General features: G+C 36.8%; 1 protein-coding gene across 2 annotated transcripts in view; it reads left to right on the plus strand.

Moving 5' to 3' along the window:
* The first annotated feature begins 77 nt into the window (after positions 1-77).
* Positions 78-17688, plus strand: part of LOC141901587 (protein polybromo-1-like) — a 54374-nt gene continuing 36763 nt past the window's right edge. The window contains exons 1-12 of one of the 2 annotated variants that reach the window (XM_074788917.1): positions 78-190; positions 5377-5495; positions 6338-6583; positions 7513-7686; positions 8162-8278; positions 8354-8521; positions 9618-9709; positions 15027-15278; positions 15366-15435; positions 15553-15654; positions 16128-16169; positions 17503-17571. In XM_074788917.1, the coding sequence (XP_074645018.1) occupies positions 5397-5495; positions 6338-6583; positions 7513-7686; positions 8162-8278; positions 8354-8521; positions 9618-9709; positions 15027-15278; positions 15366-15435; positions 15553-15654; positions 16128-16169; positions 17503-17571 (1431 nt within the window). In that variant the 5' untranslated portion in view covers positions 78-190; positions 5377-5396. The remainder of the gene's footprint in view (positions 191-5376; positions 5496-6337; positions 6584-7512; positions 7687-8161; positions 8279-8353; positions 8522-9617; positions 9710-15026; positions 15279-15365; positions 15436-15552; positions 15655-16127; positions 16170-17502; positions 17572-17688) is intronic. The other variant, XM_074788918.1, reaches the window with a different exon arrangement.

A 17688-nucleotide genomic window follows, 5' to 3' on the forward strand; every position in this document is an offset into this window, starting at 1 on the left:
TATGATAAAGTCTTTACTTTGGATAAATTGTTTCCTGGTCGATGAGTGACCATTACTGCGGAGTCTCGAGTATTAGTTATTGTTCTCGGTTGTTTTCTCATCTTTGTACAAGCTTGGGTGTATATTTCGTTGCTTATCATTCGTAATATCGGATAATTCATGCCCTCTGAACATATAGAATAGGGTCAAGGTAAGCATATGATACTGTTTTAATAAGTCATTTTATTGAGTGGAAAAATGTCAAGGTGAGAGTAAGGCGTAACGTTTGCTTCCAAAATCAAATCGAATCCCACACACATTCACTTCGATTCACACACACACACAACACACACAGGCGCTCGCCGATGGGCTTGGGATACAGTTGCTGGGGTTTGATAGTGTATTTGTGTTTTGAGTGGTTATTCTGCAATAGATCCGAGAAAAAACGTCTTGGTAGTGATAGTGATACGTTTGAAAAGATAGTGGCCGCTGGCTCCACACATATGGCGACCTCACAAAACACCGGTCATCCTTATTACCGAGATGACGTATTTTACCGAGATCAACCGAGAAATATAACATATTTATTTATTCCTTATCGATTTTAACACTTGAAATCATATTATATCAGTAATAAATGCCTGCTGGAGTCATATTTTACATACTTTGTCGGATATTTTTGTAGAAAAATAACTTCCGAGATGAGATCTTTGATCAATCAAATTCAATGAAATTTTATACTAACTGAGATTACGTATTTGAAGTCAAAATTTTTACAAAATATCGGGAAAAATATGACTCAAGAAGGTATTTATTAGTGATATAATATGATTTCAAATGTTAAAATCGATAAGGAATAAATAAATATGTTATATTTCATTTCATCTCAGTTGATCTTGGTTCATCTCGGTAAATTATGTCATCTCGGTAATAAGGATGACCCCAAAACACGAACTTCGTTTTTCAATCTAAAATTAAATCTTTTATTTTATATGACACTTACTAATGTCTATTTATTAATTGATGAGACCTGTTTTTCTTGGATATTTTGCTTACTTTTTGGGGTACATACCTCATTTATGTCTTAACAGAATGCCAAAAATCGCGGACAACAACTGAATATCCGATATATTTCCAGATCTGTACCAATTAGATGGATTGGCAAAAAGACTCCTTAAGTCCAATTGAATGAGAGAGAAAATCCTCCATTTTGTCAAATTTCTTGAATTTTTACATTGTCACCATGCCTACGAAATGAAGTTATTTTTCTTGTGGGGTCTCAACAACTAAATCAGGGTGGCGTAGGCATGGTAACAATGTTCAAATCCAAGAAATTTGACAAAATGGAGGATTTTCTCTCTCATTCAACTGGACTTAAGGAGTCTTTTAGCCAATCCATCTAATTGGTACAGAACTGGAAATATATCGGATATTCAGTTGTTGTCCGCGATTTTTGGCATTATGTTAAGACATAAATGAGGTATGTACCCCAAAAAGTGAGCAAAATATCCAAGAAAAACAGGTCTCATCAATTAATAAATAGACATTAGTGATATGACAGTTATATAGCCTATCCTATTATTCCATCCCACTGTGAGACACTATCAATTTGTGAAACATCTTTAGTAATATAAAAGAAAACGTAGTTGACGAAGCGTGAGCGTAGCCTATAGGAAATACTTTACAGACCCTTTTTCAAGAGCAAATTTCGTCAGCTTAGGACCCATAATAAGCGACGAATCATCAGGAATTGAAAGGTTTAGGCTCTTAAAATTCAAATACTGAAGACCGCATGATTTTATTTCATGTCGGGGCTGAGCGATCGCTGCCGGAAAAGTGGATGTTTAAGTTTTGCGTTGAAGCGAGCAATACAAAATGGCGGGCGGCACTTGTTATTGAATGACGATGCGCCGTGCTGCTCGCGGTGAGATCAATATTTAACAATTATTCATTGGTCTAGCGGTGAATTATTGTATTTATACTCCGATTCATTATTATTTCTCACTATATTTCTGAATTAGGGCCGATTTTGCGAAATGATCTGTAAAAAAGTTTTTTGCGCGTGGACCGCCACTACGTTCCCGTGAGTAAAGCGGCTGTTGAAAAAGGGAGGCATATAATGGGATGAATTGAGGCTTGTGATGGGCACAAAATAGAGGCGCGTGATGGGACAGTGAGGCTCCCGAGGGGATTTTTCCAAAAGCAGCAAAATTGAATTATGTACAAAATATTGTTGCAATCTAGCTCAAAACAAAACAAATGGATTATTATTTAGTTATTATGATTAGTATTATTACTATTGCTTGGTTTATGTTTCTTAACTGATTGATTTTATTTTGATATCCTCAATATATATCAAATTTCGGAGTTTTGAGCTAGGCCAAGCCTGATTTTCTGCTATTCTTTATTAAAATTCATTTCACAAATAATAATATTTATATTTAGTGTATTTAAATCAATTTGCAATATAGACCTGCCTTGACAATCATGTTTGATTCATTTTAATAATTATGTGGTGAAAAAAATAATTTCACCTGAAATCATATCAATATTTCTCGATATTTCACTATTTTTATTGTCGTTACCATGGAAACCAAATAATAATAATCTATATAATAATAGATATTCCTAGATAATCTTAGGGCAAACATAAAGTATTGATAACTAGTTATTCTATCCATTTCATACATCATAACTTTTGATCTAACATCGATATTTTCATTATTTTACCATTTTTCGGCTGGTTTCCATGGAAACCATAGGCATTTGGGATCAGATATACATTTTGGGTCTTTCAACCTTACCTGAAAGTGCTATGAGTGTATTGCTCTTTAAATTTTTAGTCTATCTCTTTTAGTTTAAGAGATATTGAAGTTTGTTTGAAATATTGCCTTCTTAGATCACAGTTTTTGTGTATCGAAACATGAAGACACTTTTCTATGGAAGCCCTGAAATGACATTACGAATTACGTTTTACGAATTACATTTTACTAATGACGTTTTATGACTAACATTTTGGGCAACGATTTACCACTACATTTCGGTTCAATTTATCACAAGAGGTCAAGGTTGTGTTGCACTCTCTGTGTCGTGAATAACTTTGGGGTAGCAGGCAGAAGGCAGCCCTGTAGTGTGATCGGTTGTAATTTTTTGCCGAATGCTTCCTCAACTAATAACGATGATGGATGACATTGCAGCCCAAACGCTTTGCTTTCAAATATGAATATATATTTTCATTATTAAAAGCTAAGACTTATTCTGATCATTTGTTACAATTGAACAATTGTATCCGCACCGATATGGAGTCCAATTCCTTTTTATCTCCATGAACCCCGAATAATTTCAAGTTTTGTATCGTCTTAATCATCGTGCCCTTGCCAAACAGGACAGTGTCAGTGTTTGTAATTTATTAATTAATGAATCCGAGCGTATGCAGGCTGAATCTCTATACTTTTAATCATTTGAAATTAGGCCTATCATAAGCCATTTTTTGACTACGAAACTCCCTCAATTTCACGATTGATACATACATGTATATATTTCGAAATGCAAAATAAATTCAGTCAGATTCATTATTCGTCATGATTCGACTTCATTGCAAAGCCGGGGTTTTCCGAAAAACTCAATAGCCAAAAAGTCAATGGAAAACGTTCGTAAAACGTAATTCGTAAAACGTAATTGTATAAGACCTTGACCTGACCTTGAAATGCAGGGAGCTCATATTGTAAATCGTTAACCTAATTCGTAAAACGTAATTCGTAAAAGTAATTCGTAATGTCGTTTCAGGGCTTCCATACTTTTCGCTCAAATTTTCAAACTTCAATTTGCGATAATTCAAAAATTTAAAAAGCATATCGTTAGGCATGAGCAATTTATTCATTTCTAACACAGAGATGATGCTCTGGACGAGGTTATAATTTTCGAATAATTCTCGAAGTCTACGCTATTAGACAAATTTCCTGTGCACAACGTAGATTATTTGATATATTGTTTTTAATGTAAAAGAGGTGATAAATTTGTTTTTTTTGCCCAAAAATTTTGCAAAAAACAATTTCTACCTACCTACCGACTCATCCTGAAAAGTTGAGTCGGTGTTATGGCAAACAGACAATTATTTTGGGATGGCCTTATTTGAATATTTTTTTCATATTGTGAAACATATTTTTTTTGAAAATGTAAAATAGTTTCCCTGCCGCGCCTACCTGTACCCTACAAAATTTTGGACGTGGACCGTAACCAAATGTATATCTTTGGTCTTATTTGACTACAAAATAATTCTTTAAGAAAGATGAAATACAATATAAACTTGTGGAACTTTGAAGTCACGAATTAAAAAGATTTTTCAAGCAATGCCCTTACCCCAAACAACCTCTAGCTTTCAAAGTAAACTACACTTTGCCCATGGGCAATTTATTGTATATGGCCACCAGGGGGCGTTGAATAATACAATATCTTAGTATTTCTATATTATATTCGTATCAATGCATATTTTGTTACCACAATCAATTGCTAAGTTTTGGCTCATGACATCATCTATGATTGTGGCAGTTTTGAGGCCATTAGTTATTCTATATGGTCACCAGGGGGTGTTGAATAGTAGAATAACTTAGTATTTCCTTATTATATTGGTACCTAGGCATATTTTGTTATCATGATCAATTACAAAGTTATAGTTCGTGACATGTTCTATGATTGTGTTGAGTTTCAAGGTCATTGGGTTTTTAATATGGTCACCAGGGGGCGTTGAATAGTAGAATAACTTAGTATTTCCATATTAAATTGGTAACGAAGCATATTTTATTATCACAATCAATTACAAAATCGTAGCTGCTGACATGTTCTATGATTGTGGTGAGTTTCAAGGTCATTGGTTTTGTATATATGGTCACCAGGGGGCGTTGAATATTGAAATAATTAGATTGTTGAGCATTTGGAACCACTTCCCAAGTGGGCATGGTGTCCCTGGACCCCTAGTTTATTGATTTGTTAAAGTCTTAATACCAAATCGTAGTGACTCCACACCAGCAACTGTAGTAAACGCATATATTTGCAACGTAAAAAATACGTCATGCATGGTGGGAGACGTCACAAGTGGTAATGAAGAGGTTAAGAATATAAACATGTACATACATTGGCCTTCATTGTGATTCATGCGTGACTGGCCCTGTCTCCGCGATGTTGTAGCTGAGAACTGACAATGCAATGCAATGCAATGTTGTGATATATTCTCGGTGTATAATGATCCGGCGAGTTACACTTGCAGCAGACGGTACAACTACATATCAACTTATCTATGAGCCTCCTTTACGCTCTTCACATCTAACGCTCAGCGGGGGAAGTGGACCAGAGATACATAAGATAATAACCTACGATTATTTTTGATTTATGTTATGTTAGGTTGTTTATGAGTCACGAAGATGCCTAAACGCAGAAGAGGCTCGCAAGCTGATAGTCGAAGTGATGATACAGAGGTGCCACCTACTATCAAGAGAAGGAGGCGAGCTCAGTTTGATTGGGTAATTAATATATTTTTTGCCCTTTGATTTAACATGGGATGAAATTTCTTGAGATTTAGGCAATTATTGAATAGGCCTAGGCCTAGTTGTTCCTTGTCAGGAAAGGGTCCAGGTTTACCAGGATGTAGCTTTTGATGGTACCCCAGTGTTGGACGTGCTTCTCTGATGCCAGATTACCGAAATTCCGGATTGTTGAAATTGTTATAGCCTAATAAATCCAGATTTCTCTTTCAGTGCATTTTATCAATTTTTGAATTAAGTTCTTGATTTATTGGCTTGTGTTATTTTACTTTAATGCAGTAAATCATGAACTGGCACTGGATTTGTTTGTTTTTTCATCTATCGGCAATAGTTTACCTAGCATACTCTTGCGTAATGCTGAAAAACGGCTTTTATGGCCCGTCAGGTGGGGCCACCTACTGTATTTTGATATGCTAATGAGCAGGTGATGACGTCTCTCTAACGTTGCCGAGCTTCTGCGGAGCGGATTTTTCATCATTACGCAAGCGTATGCTGAGTTAACTATCGCTCATGAATGAAAACAAAAACAACTTCAGTAAAAATTGTTGTTTATTTCTGAATGCAAATTCCTCACTGAACGAATTGATGCGTAATAAAGGTAGATAAACTGATTATTAACAAAATTACGGACCAAAACGTCGCACGGAGAGCAGGTGTGACCGACAGTAGAAGATTTTTCCGTGGGAGTGCCCCCAAACCCCCCTCTCCCGATAAGGGCTCGCACCTTAAGTGACGAATTTAAGATGATCCATTCTGGAAACTGTTGCTTTCCTGTTCTATTAAAATCATTAGGTTGAATTATATTTTTATGTATTAAACAGAGCGATGCATGCCAGGAATTGTATGATCTCATCAGGAATTATAAATCAGAAGATGGTCATTTGTGTTGTGAGACATTTATTCGAGTTCCTAAACGCCGGACTGCAGCAGATTATTATGATGTCGTTACACAGCCAATTGACTTACTTAAAATTCAGAGTAAACTTAAAAACGATGAGTATGAAGACTTAGAAAATTTGTCGCAGGATGTTGAACTATTGATCACCAACGCAAAAGCGTATTACAAGGTATTTTTTCGAAATCTTACGTTTCAATCAGTGTTGAGTAACTAAGCCTCCAGTAAAATATTTCAATCTAACTTACAAAGCCGAGTTTTGTACATAGAAATCCATCAACGCATGTCATCAGAAGATCCATCGGCCAAATAAAGGCCAGCCACTGCGCACTCCTGATGATGACCTGACTGGTTTTCGTAACCTGTCGCTTTGTTACATGTCATGAGATTACAATTTGGTGTCTAATCATACGACTTCTCTCGCAGTTCCAGTGTGCTCTCCTGGTTTGGCTAGCTTGGTCTAGCTGAATGATGGCCATACACCATGGCCATCTCGATGTAAAAAATTAAGCTTTCGATTGTGAGCCCAATGATATTACGTACTTGTAAAAATGTATAACACACTGCATCTATCTCACAGTGTGCTCTATCCCTATAATTGTCATTTAGTAAATTGAAATCTTAATTGAACGATGGCAGTACCTTTAGTTTCAAACACTCCGGAAATCAAGAGTTTTTGCTATATAGCAGTTATGGGTTGGAAACTGCCAGCAGTAATGCCTTATCTGTATGTGAATTTTGTTAACTTTCAAAAAATTTCCAGCATCTTTGATTATTATTGGAGAATGAGTGATGTTCTATTTCATCTTAAAAACCTCCTTGAACTGTATTTAACATTGGCAGTTTCGAACAGTGTCAAAAGTATACCTGATGGCCTAAATTTCTGAGACTTGATGTTTGATCTAAAATAAAACTGAACTTTTGTGTGTAACCAATATGGTAGGGCCTATAAGTTTCACATACATGGAAAAATCGGCTGAATTATTCATAAGTTAACCAATTTAATTTCGCCGATTAAACATTCCTTGAGTCAGTGCGATGAAATTGGAAGAGGGAACTTTTGAGTCAAATTATGAAAAATATGACCTGAATTTTTCACAGAAAATCTCCCCGGAATATCAAGATGCATGTGAACTTTGGGATGTGTTTCTGGAACGGAAAAATGATTTGCTAAATGAAGGTTCGGCAGGCACAGAGGTGAGTGGTCATGATGATGAGGAGGAAAATATTGATGATGATGGCGATGAGGATGATGGAAACAATGATGTATCGGAGGTAATAAATCTTAGATCCTCTGCAGTAAACTGAGTGTTGTCTATTACTGTCTTATCTTTGCTTATTAGCTGATCAGTTAATCCGCAACTAACAAATCAAATCCGTTAAATTTGATGCGTTCAGCAGTGAATGTGATAACTAAACATGTAGGCTGGGTTCTCAGTGCTGCATAGTCTTTATCTTCTGCAATATTCTTCACCTTTTGCAATTAAATAGATATACAACCTTGAAGTAAAGTCTAAAACAGTGCTTGAATTTATTAGATCACTCGCCTGTCAAGCTGTGAACCTTTGGTTGAACAGATGGATGCTGTTTATCAGAGTTGCTTTGCTGTCCATAACTAACGCTTCAAATTAACCTTTGAACGGCATCTGCATTCCACTTTGTGAATATAACTAACTTTAACACTGCTGTCCCTGAAGTTGTGTTTCTTATAAGTCAGTTCAATCATTGAATTCAAATGTTTTGTTTACAGTCTGGACCTTCACCAGCTGATGAAGAAAATATCGAAGAATTATTTGGATGCGTCTTCACAGCAAAAGACGGAGACCGCAATATTAGTGATCCATTCCAGTTGCTGCCGCCTCGTAGTGTGAGTGTTCCACCTAGGTGGTCATCAACTGCTCTACGACATTAAGACGTTAAGTTGGCTTGTTTTCTTTTACAGCGCTATCCAGAATATTATGACATGATTAAAGAACCAATTGATTTAAAAATGATTGCAATGAAAATTCAAGATCATCAGTACAACAGTGTAGATGAGGTGGAGAAGGATTTGCTCCTAATGTGTCGTAATGCTAGGACATTTAATGAACCGGGATCACTTATTTATAAGGTAGGCAGCCACGTTATCTGGACACTGGGTTTATCTGTAACTGCTTCGAATATCAAGTTTCAGTGGCCAGGCAATTTTTGAGAAATGTGAAGTATCATGCTATTTCTGTAACATGGGGTAGCGGATTTGGGCCCCCACATGGTGTACCATCATAAAACCGGGATGTTTTGATATCAGATATTGACGCCGATAAACCTGGACCTATTTCTATCAATTGATTTGGAAGAGCCGGCTAAAAAATTGCTTTAAATTCCGAGTTATTAGTAACTAAAAGTTTTGAAGTGGGATCATGAGCTTACCAGTCAAACGGAAACCCTCACTTGCCAGGGGTCCAGTATCATAAATGAACTTGCTTCCACCAGCGGGGAACGGCTTAGCTTAATGGATTGGAATTCCTTGACGGGTGAAGATGAAAAAAACTGAATCGGCTGTATATTACTTTCAAGTTACCATATATATGTATTTGTATTAAGGGTGTGGTTGATATTCAGCTTTGGGGAGAAATTGGCTGTACTCGTAAAAATAATGGAGCAAGTTCATCGTAAGTGAGGATGATTTGTATCTGTTTAGTTTGATGTAAATTTTTGGCAATAATAAACAGCCGATTCCATGTTTTCGGTTTTTCGTTTGACTGGTTCCTGGTGATCCAGCAGCCCACTTCAAAACTTAAGTTACCGATATTTCGGAATTTAAAGCAATTTTTAGGCCGGCTCTTCTAAATCAGTTGATAAAAGTGATAATAAGTCCACGCTTATCGGCTTCAACACCTGATATTGAAAAACCTTGATTTAATATATACGATGGTACTCGATCGGGCCCCACTCCTCTCCCCTTGTTTGGCAGAAACCCTTTTTCTCTTTGAATTTTTGCAGTAGAATTAGCAATCAATTGCAAAATTGTTGCTCTTGACATGTTCTATGATCATTGTGAGTTTCAAGGTCATTGGTGTCTGTAAAAAATTAAATATATTTTGAATACGTATACTTACACTTAAATTGATATGGGGATTAAAATCTGGATTAAATTCATCTGCATTAAGCAGGTTTGATGTGATACTACTTTCTTGATAAGTAATGATGATTGATATAATTTCTAGGATGCGTTAACATTAAAGAAACTTATCTCATCGAAACGTGTAGATTTAGAACACAGAGGAATGACAAAAACCAGCGAACGAATTCGGTTCAGGTAATTACTAGGGACCATTCTCCAACCAAAGTGGGAATTCTGCCCTTTATGTTTACCAGTAGGCCTACATATAGATGGTTCTTGAGATCAGTGTAAATAAGGTGAAAAAATTGTGGGGTTAGGGCGTTGACAGACTAGTCATGAAAGGGATGATTTGTCATACGATTGGTACCAGTGAACCGTAGTGTTCATAGACTGGATGATCGGCTTTCGGTTTCATATCCCTATTTATCGATCTAAGGGCAATGTATGCGCGAGAGAGTGAGAGTGCCGTATAACTGCTGAGTCACTGCGCTAGACTCGCTCAGGCGATTATTAATTCACACAGCCATGTATAATAACTATAATATATGCAGACCTCGTGTCTACCACTGATGCACGTATATACAAATAGGCTAATTTTTATTCTCAACCCTATAATCGCTGCTTGAGGCATTATCTTTGGATTCAGTGTTTCCTTTTAGCCCACTTTGGACTTCGGTCCCAGCGGGCTATTGTGTCACTTCTTGTCCCTCATCCGTCAATAGATGGAATCTAGTTATTTTGGGAAGTTTTAAAGATGCTTCAATGTAGTGTCATGATATTTGGGTTACACATCTTTGGATTCAGTGTTTCTTTTTTACCCACTTGGGACTTCAGTCCCAGCGGGCTATTGTGTCACTTCTTGTCCCTCATCCGTCAAAAGGCAGAATCCAGTTATTTTGGGAAGTTTTAAAGATGCTTCAATGTAATGTCTTGATATTTGGGTTACACATGTATCTACCCTAGACACATCTTCAGCCCAAAAGCTGGCCCTGTCAGAATCAATATGGCCGACTGGCAGCAGTTGTTGTTCGCCAAAATCAGCACTTTTTATACAGTTTTCAAGTTTTTGGGGGAAATTTTGAAGACACTTTGATCAATTACCTTGATCTTTCGTTTATATTTGATCCCCCAAAGGCCAATCAGCATAAGAAGGCTCGTCCTATGACTTTTTTGTGCCCATAAATGTCAATTTTGGCCCAAATTCTGAGTCCTGTAGCTTCTACTGGTTTGCCATTTTTCATTGCAATTTGTGATGGGTATTCTTTGAAAAGGAATCTTTAATACCTGGGCCAGGTATTTTTGATCAGCCAATTATCACGCAATTAGCGGCCTCCTTAGTTTTTAGGACGACGGTACGTAGTACACAACGTCCTATTGTTATCGTGAAATCCGTGACGTCAAACGATTACGTCCGTTTAATGCCACGTACGCATCTGGAACTTTCACAGTCGCTTAAATATGAAAAAAGGAAGGTTGAGTTCGTATATGGTCAATTTTTGTATCTTGGTTAATTAAATATTGCCGAAATAAAAAAATTGAAATTCTGAAGTAGTGCCGACCCTGTCTGGGAGTAAATCTGTATTAGTCCGCACTTAAAATAGCGCCACGCATACATTTTTAAAACGACACTTTACACAGGCCTATTCCATGATTTAGTTGTTTATTTCCGTATTGTGGTTTATTGCCCGAAATTTCTGTATTTTCTTGGTGTGTATGTCAGCGGATTAATTGAATGTTTACGCATTGGTGATATGGACTCGGCGAGTACACGTGCTACATCGATTCAACATTAGATGCTGTTGAATCGATACTCGTATGTCAAGCAACGCTGAAAACTATCTTACTATTACTAGTAAAATGATTTATCGTCATTAATTCTTTTGGACTTTCGCGTCAGCGATCCGTTTTTAGAGCCCGATTATGTGTATAACCGGCCTACACCCTCATCGTAGTTTGTTTTGTATCATTCTCCTTGATCTATCAAACATTTTTCAAGTCAAAGATTCCCATAATCAATCTTTAAGATATCATGTAAGAATTCTAATGAGACTGCTGGTAAATATTCATTCTGTTCCACTTGGTCGATCGTTTGACTAGCTCCAGGGCCTAAGGGTACAGTTAGCAGTTGGCCTATGGTTCAGTCTGTGAACAGCTTCAAATAACTGTGTTAACAGATGGATGTGAAGCTTGTACCCCATGGACTGCATGGTCATTGGCCTATGTCATGGGTTCTTGGTGATTGTGCCGAGAGCAGACTGTATCCGATGGTCATGGTAAGTATAACTTTGATTAAACATGCACCGATGGCTAAAATGATACCTTCGTTTCTCAACCTCTCTAATTGTATGTAAGGCAAGATCAATCCATACTGACAACGATTTTGTTGATCGAGCTTACAATATTTCGAGCCTCTGAACCTTTTTCCCTCTAGTTTTCAAACTTGCAGGGATGCTAACTATTCCGTTTTGCCTTAAATCTCTGTAATACCTTAAACTTGCATTATATGTTCAACTGTTTGTCTAACAGTGGAACTTCGTTTGGACCTGACTTGCAAATGTGTTTGAAAAGCAGCCTTAGCAACCAACCTAACTCGTCTTCACCCTGGGTTCCACTTTTAATTTCTATTCTCCGTCGTCGTCCTATTAAAAAGTTTCTTTCTTTCATTATATTGCAGGGATGAGAATTTCCCGCTTTTTGGCGGTTTCCCGCTTTTTTCTGATGAGAAATTAAAAAAAACAAGCTTTCTAAATTGTCCAGATCCGTTGAGAAATTGATGGAGGGGTGGAAGGTTTGCTGTGTCTGGCATTATGTTTCGGCTCACAAGAGTAAAAGATTTTCGTTATGTGCTGCCATCTGGTATTGCCAATATAAACTACTGTGAAAAAATAACCAGTTTGTGCGGCCATCTAGAATTGAAACAAGGCTGTTCAGGAAATCATGCTGGGAACCCCCACTTTGAGCTTAATGCCTATGTTGCAGTTTTTCAGTAATTAACAGAGATTTTCATCAAAAGTCGGGCTTTTTCATAATCCCTAGTTCTCATCCCTGATATTGATACCTAAGCATATTTTGTTACCACAATCAGTTGGAAAGTTGTAGCTCATAACATGTTCTATGATTGCGGTAAGTTTCAAGGTCATTTGTTTTTGTATATGGCTACCAGGGGGCATTGCATAATGAAATAACTTCTATATTATATTGGGTTGAATGGTGATAGAAGTTGATCACAATAATATTAGAAAGATTTTTTGACGCCTTTTAAAACGTTACCATTATGAAACCTAAACAATGTTAACCATTCAGCGTCATTTCACAAATCACAACCCTAAATCGATGTGCAAAACGTCACAGGTCTATGTGTACACATACAAGCTATTTGGCAAAATATTATTGACAAAGATGTAGAATGTCTTCCTGTGATTATATAATGAGCCATATTTGAACGTCGAAATGTTATATTGCATTGAAATCAAGAGAAGATGTATTGTAATAGTAATAGATGTATGATTACATCAGAAGCGGCAGGCATAAATAGAAATGATAAATCGGATTATTCGTTCAAAATCGCGGATGTATACACGATGCAGAAGTCTTATATAAAAGTAAGACTCTGACATGGGGATGCTGGTGGAATGACGAAGCTAAGCTAACTATGATCTGTGTAGGGCTGGCGTGACGGCGTGAATTTTATCGGTGGCTACAAGCGGTCAATATAAAAATGTGTAAACATGTGATTTCAATATTCAAATGTTTTAGAAAATATGTTCGATATTAGAGGTATGCAGGTTTCATGAGAACGATCATCCCAATTAGCAATCTATAGAGCATAGCTGTCGTATACCGCTCTGCGTCCTCTGATGGCATGTGTATCAGGGGACAATTCAATTCTTTATTGATTAAGAATAAGAAAATACAACATACAAAACACATGCGTAATTCATACAGAATAACATAAACAAGTTATTTCCACTTCAATCCAGACTCAGTCAATCAGGATTCAAGTGACAGCCAAACCGACTGGGCTAGGCCACACGATATGCTCCAAAGTCGTGATGAAGCTGACATCAGAATGGCTCTTTCCTCAACCATGGAGGCAATGAAGTTGCAGACCAGCTTAGAGGCAAAAGTGAAATTGACAATTTTTAATAAAAAAATCAAACCACTTTTTACAATCGAAGCCCTGTATCACCTACCCAATCGCCAAATCTTATAATTCCCCAAATTTCTTAAAACTTCGATTTCAAATTTGCAATCCCACATTAGCTCATCCCAAGAAAGTCTACATTTTTTTCACAGGCGTCAAATAATTTATTGAAATAATTTTCTTGTTGAATTATATTTTATCAATAATTCGTTCGGATGAATTTATTTTACAAGGTGAATTAATATGCGAATGACTACATCACTTGGTGTGAATGGGCACCTTGCACCAAGGATCGGTACCGTAGGCCTAGGGGTCTTAATTCCTTGTTTTGTGCTGGGAAAGTCAGTGGGAGTCTTTAAATCTGAAAGGTTTGCAGACAATGTCCTTGAAAGCCTTAGATTTTTACAGTTAGACCAAAATTGTCGCCGAGTTGTATGGCAGTGTGGCGTGTGTTTATTCATTTACTGCAGACTTATTGCATAGCAACAGTCGGCGTCTAGCCATATCAGTGTAACTACATTCCTCATTAACGGGGTTCCCTATGCGTCACAACAACCAATCAGAGGTGCGGAGTCCTGCTGATAGACTGTTTAGTACATGTAACACATTTTCCTTGCCAAACTTGTATTCCAAATCTTATCGTAAGAATAGAAATATTAATTTGAAAATATTTTGCATTTTAAAATTGATTTTTGGTGCACCAGTGCTTGTTGTGGTGAATAAAGCGTGCGTATGATTATGTGGATGAATTTTACGCAATTTTCTTATTTTGCATATAGAAAACACCAAACAGGTGAACTAGTATTTTTTATGATATGAGTAATGGTTAACTGTCACAGCTTGACCGCAGTGATTCGCCTATGCAGGGGCATCGGGAGGGGAGAATGAGCGTTTTGCTCGTATTGCGTCATGATGCTCTAATTTCCCCCGGTGGTTGTGGCTGTCTCTCTTCGCGATGGATGAAGAGGCTGGTGCAGTATCGCAGCTCAGTCATTAGATTCGTCGATGTTGGTGCTACGGATCATTCCTAAACCGCAACTTTGACCACCCAGTCGCAAATCACTGCTCTAGATTATGGTCTTGGTGCTGAATCTCTAGATCAGTTTAAACTTGGAAACCCTAGGAATTTGTTAACTAAAAGCGAATAGAGGTAATTGCAGGGTTTAAAATAAAACTGGTCTACAAATTCCCATCTGTGTTGTAAATTATGAAACAGTGTAAGTGGCCTAGTTCATATGGTTGACTTATAACTGCGATTACCAGTGATTAATCATCTAGTTTATGTAAATTACATGTATATATGAACTAGGCAATAGATGGTTGGGAACGTGGAAACAAGTTGTTAATTGAACCTTTTTGTATTTGCAGAGCAAAGAAACAAGGGGCCCAGAAATTATCTGCAGTTTGTGCAGCACTAGAATATCAATCGGATAGTGATGTTCCAGATGATCTTGGTCAATCTGTCTCGCATACTGAAGAGGACGATGATTCTGGGACTGAGAGTTCTATGTATGAAGGCGATGATGGACCACTCTGGGCTCTTTACAATACTGTGAAAAATTACAAGAATTCAATGGGTCAAACGCTATCAGAACCTTTCATGAAACTTCCAAGCAGAAGGTACAACTTGGCCAACAAACTCTTTGCCATATATCGTATTTTGGTACTGGTGTTTAGCGATTTTATTTTATTTTTGACCAATTTCAGGAATTATCCGGATTATTATCGAGAGATAAAACGCCCACTTTCAATGATGAATGTTTCCAAAAAAATCAGAGTAGGTTTCAATCATTCATCTAAAAATTATGTTTACATTTGAATGTCATACGTTGGGTAGGAGCACTGCAATATTAGGGCATGGTCTGTAAAAGGTAAATCATGTTTATTGTTACAGCAAGGACAGTATAATGATAGTCTGGATGATTTAGTAATGGATTTAGATTTAGTTTTCTATAATGCTCGACTCTACAATGCTGACGAAAGCAGAATATTCAAGGTAAATCTGAAATAAGATGACCAGTTGATCTTCTATTTTAAATAAATCTAAAACTTGGCCTCTTTAATTCTCTTAGACCTATCGCACAGGCTAAACTACCAGCTCTGCATGCAGTTCATGAGTAGAGTTATCACCTATGAAGAGTTTTGAGGAAGAATTAATTATTTTAGGCCTAAAAATAATTTATATTAAATTCCCAATCAAACGCATGGTGATTTAGTCTTGTTTGAGGCCAAATTGGCTCAGTACCAATCTGGTATGAGCTACATGATGAGCTGAATGATTAGTGTTTGTGTGGTTGGTATAGCCTCACTAGTTTGGAATGAGAGTCGGGCTTCGGTTGAAAGGGTTTTAGTATGAGAGGGTTTGTGGAATGAGTCGGGTTTAGAATGAGTGGGACAAGCCGTCGTAAGATTGAATTGATAATTGTATGTTGTATATAAGAGTGATTATTTTTTCATAACGTTTCCCAGAAAATAAAAACGAAGAGAGGCCAAGTTGGATATAATGCACAGGTTTGAAATTTATCTATTTTATTATTATTTCGTCTGTATCTGTTTAATAAACTTGGCTAGTGAAATTAATGACAATTGAAAAATTATTGCAGGAAAATTATGTGTATTTTATGGATTACATATTTAACTCTTTTGATGCCAACTTGATCGCCCAATGATGGCCCCTGCCAAACAAACTTTCCCGGAGCATGTAATACAAACTCAGATATTGGCTTTACCTTAAAACGGTATACACTTATGTCATCTGGAGATGGTTTCTAATGATATCGATAAACTTATATCAGGGGCGGATCCAGGGTGCCTCACTTAAGGCACTCAAAAATTTGAAAAGCCCTGCAGTTAAACTTTTGAAATGTTTTATGAGCCAAAATTTCCTGAGTGAATTTCCAATAATGTTTAGTCACTAAATCCACTCCAGTTTTTTGGGTGGGGGCTATGTGTTTGCCATTATATCTTAAACAATTGTTTCATTTGAAATCTGAATGGACTTATTGGACATATTCTGCAAGTTAGGCATTATTCCCATATTCCTGTGAATTAGGGTTGGTTAGATTGTAGCGTTTTTGAAAAAAATGCCTCAGTTCTGCCCCTGTATGTTAATTGCTACATACTAGTATTCAAACAATTCCTCACGTTGTTGGTTCAGTTAGCTACCAAACATTTGATCACAAAAAATGACAAATGTTTGATGACCAAACATTTGAGCTGTTCTGCATTGTGGCTTTGAGCATTAGTTCAACAAATAGTAGTCACTCTGGGTGGGTGCGAATTAGGATATGGCGGAACTTATTTGATGAAAGAGCTGGCAGCAGCAAGTGCCACGGGTGCGAAGGGTCCTATCTCCAAAAAATTCTAAAAATTTGATGCGTTTTAGAGATATTTCCAGCAAATGTTAGTGAATATTTCTTTTACAAAATTAGTGGAACTCAGGATCCAACGCACCCCCTTGGGGCCTGGAAGTGCTGCCATTTCTCAATAATATTGATAATGCAAAATGGCTTCCAAAGAGTTAATATGTTTCTATAATCTAAATGGTTTTGGCAATTAGAATATGAGGTATTAGACAATCATATTATCTAAGATGCATACTACAAATTGTAAATGCAACTTCCTGTAAGGCATTAGTAAAATGTATAGTTATATAATCTTATGACTGAATATCAAATATTGTGTTCTAATGACTGTATATTTATTCTTTCAATACTTCATGAATTTCTTTTTTTTTCAAAGAATTTTATCAAGTTAGATCATTTACGTTTCGAGACACATCTGTGGATGATTTCCAAACTGCAAATGCCTCCTTGAATCTGAAAAAATTATCTTTTTCTTGAAGGACGCTGTGAAACTGCAGAAAGTAATGCATTTAAAGAAGAAAGATTTAGAAGAGAAAGTGGATGTTAAGGTTAGTATGTTATTCGATTTCAAACCGTTTAATAAACTTTTTGTGATTCTACTGTTGTCAAATATCATTTAAGAAATCATGAGTCAAGTTTCAGTGCCCTTTATTGGTCAAGGGTCT

Source organism: Tubulanus polymorphus, chromosome 3 (assembly GCF_964204645.1).
Source record: "Tubulanus polymorphus chromosome 3, tnTubPoly1.2, whole genome shotgun sequence".
Taxonomy (NCBI): domain Eukaryota; kingdom Metazoa; phylum Nemertea; class Palaeonemertea; order Tubulaniformes; family Tubulanidae; genus Tubulanus; species Tubulanus polymorphus.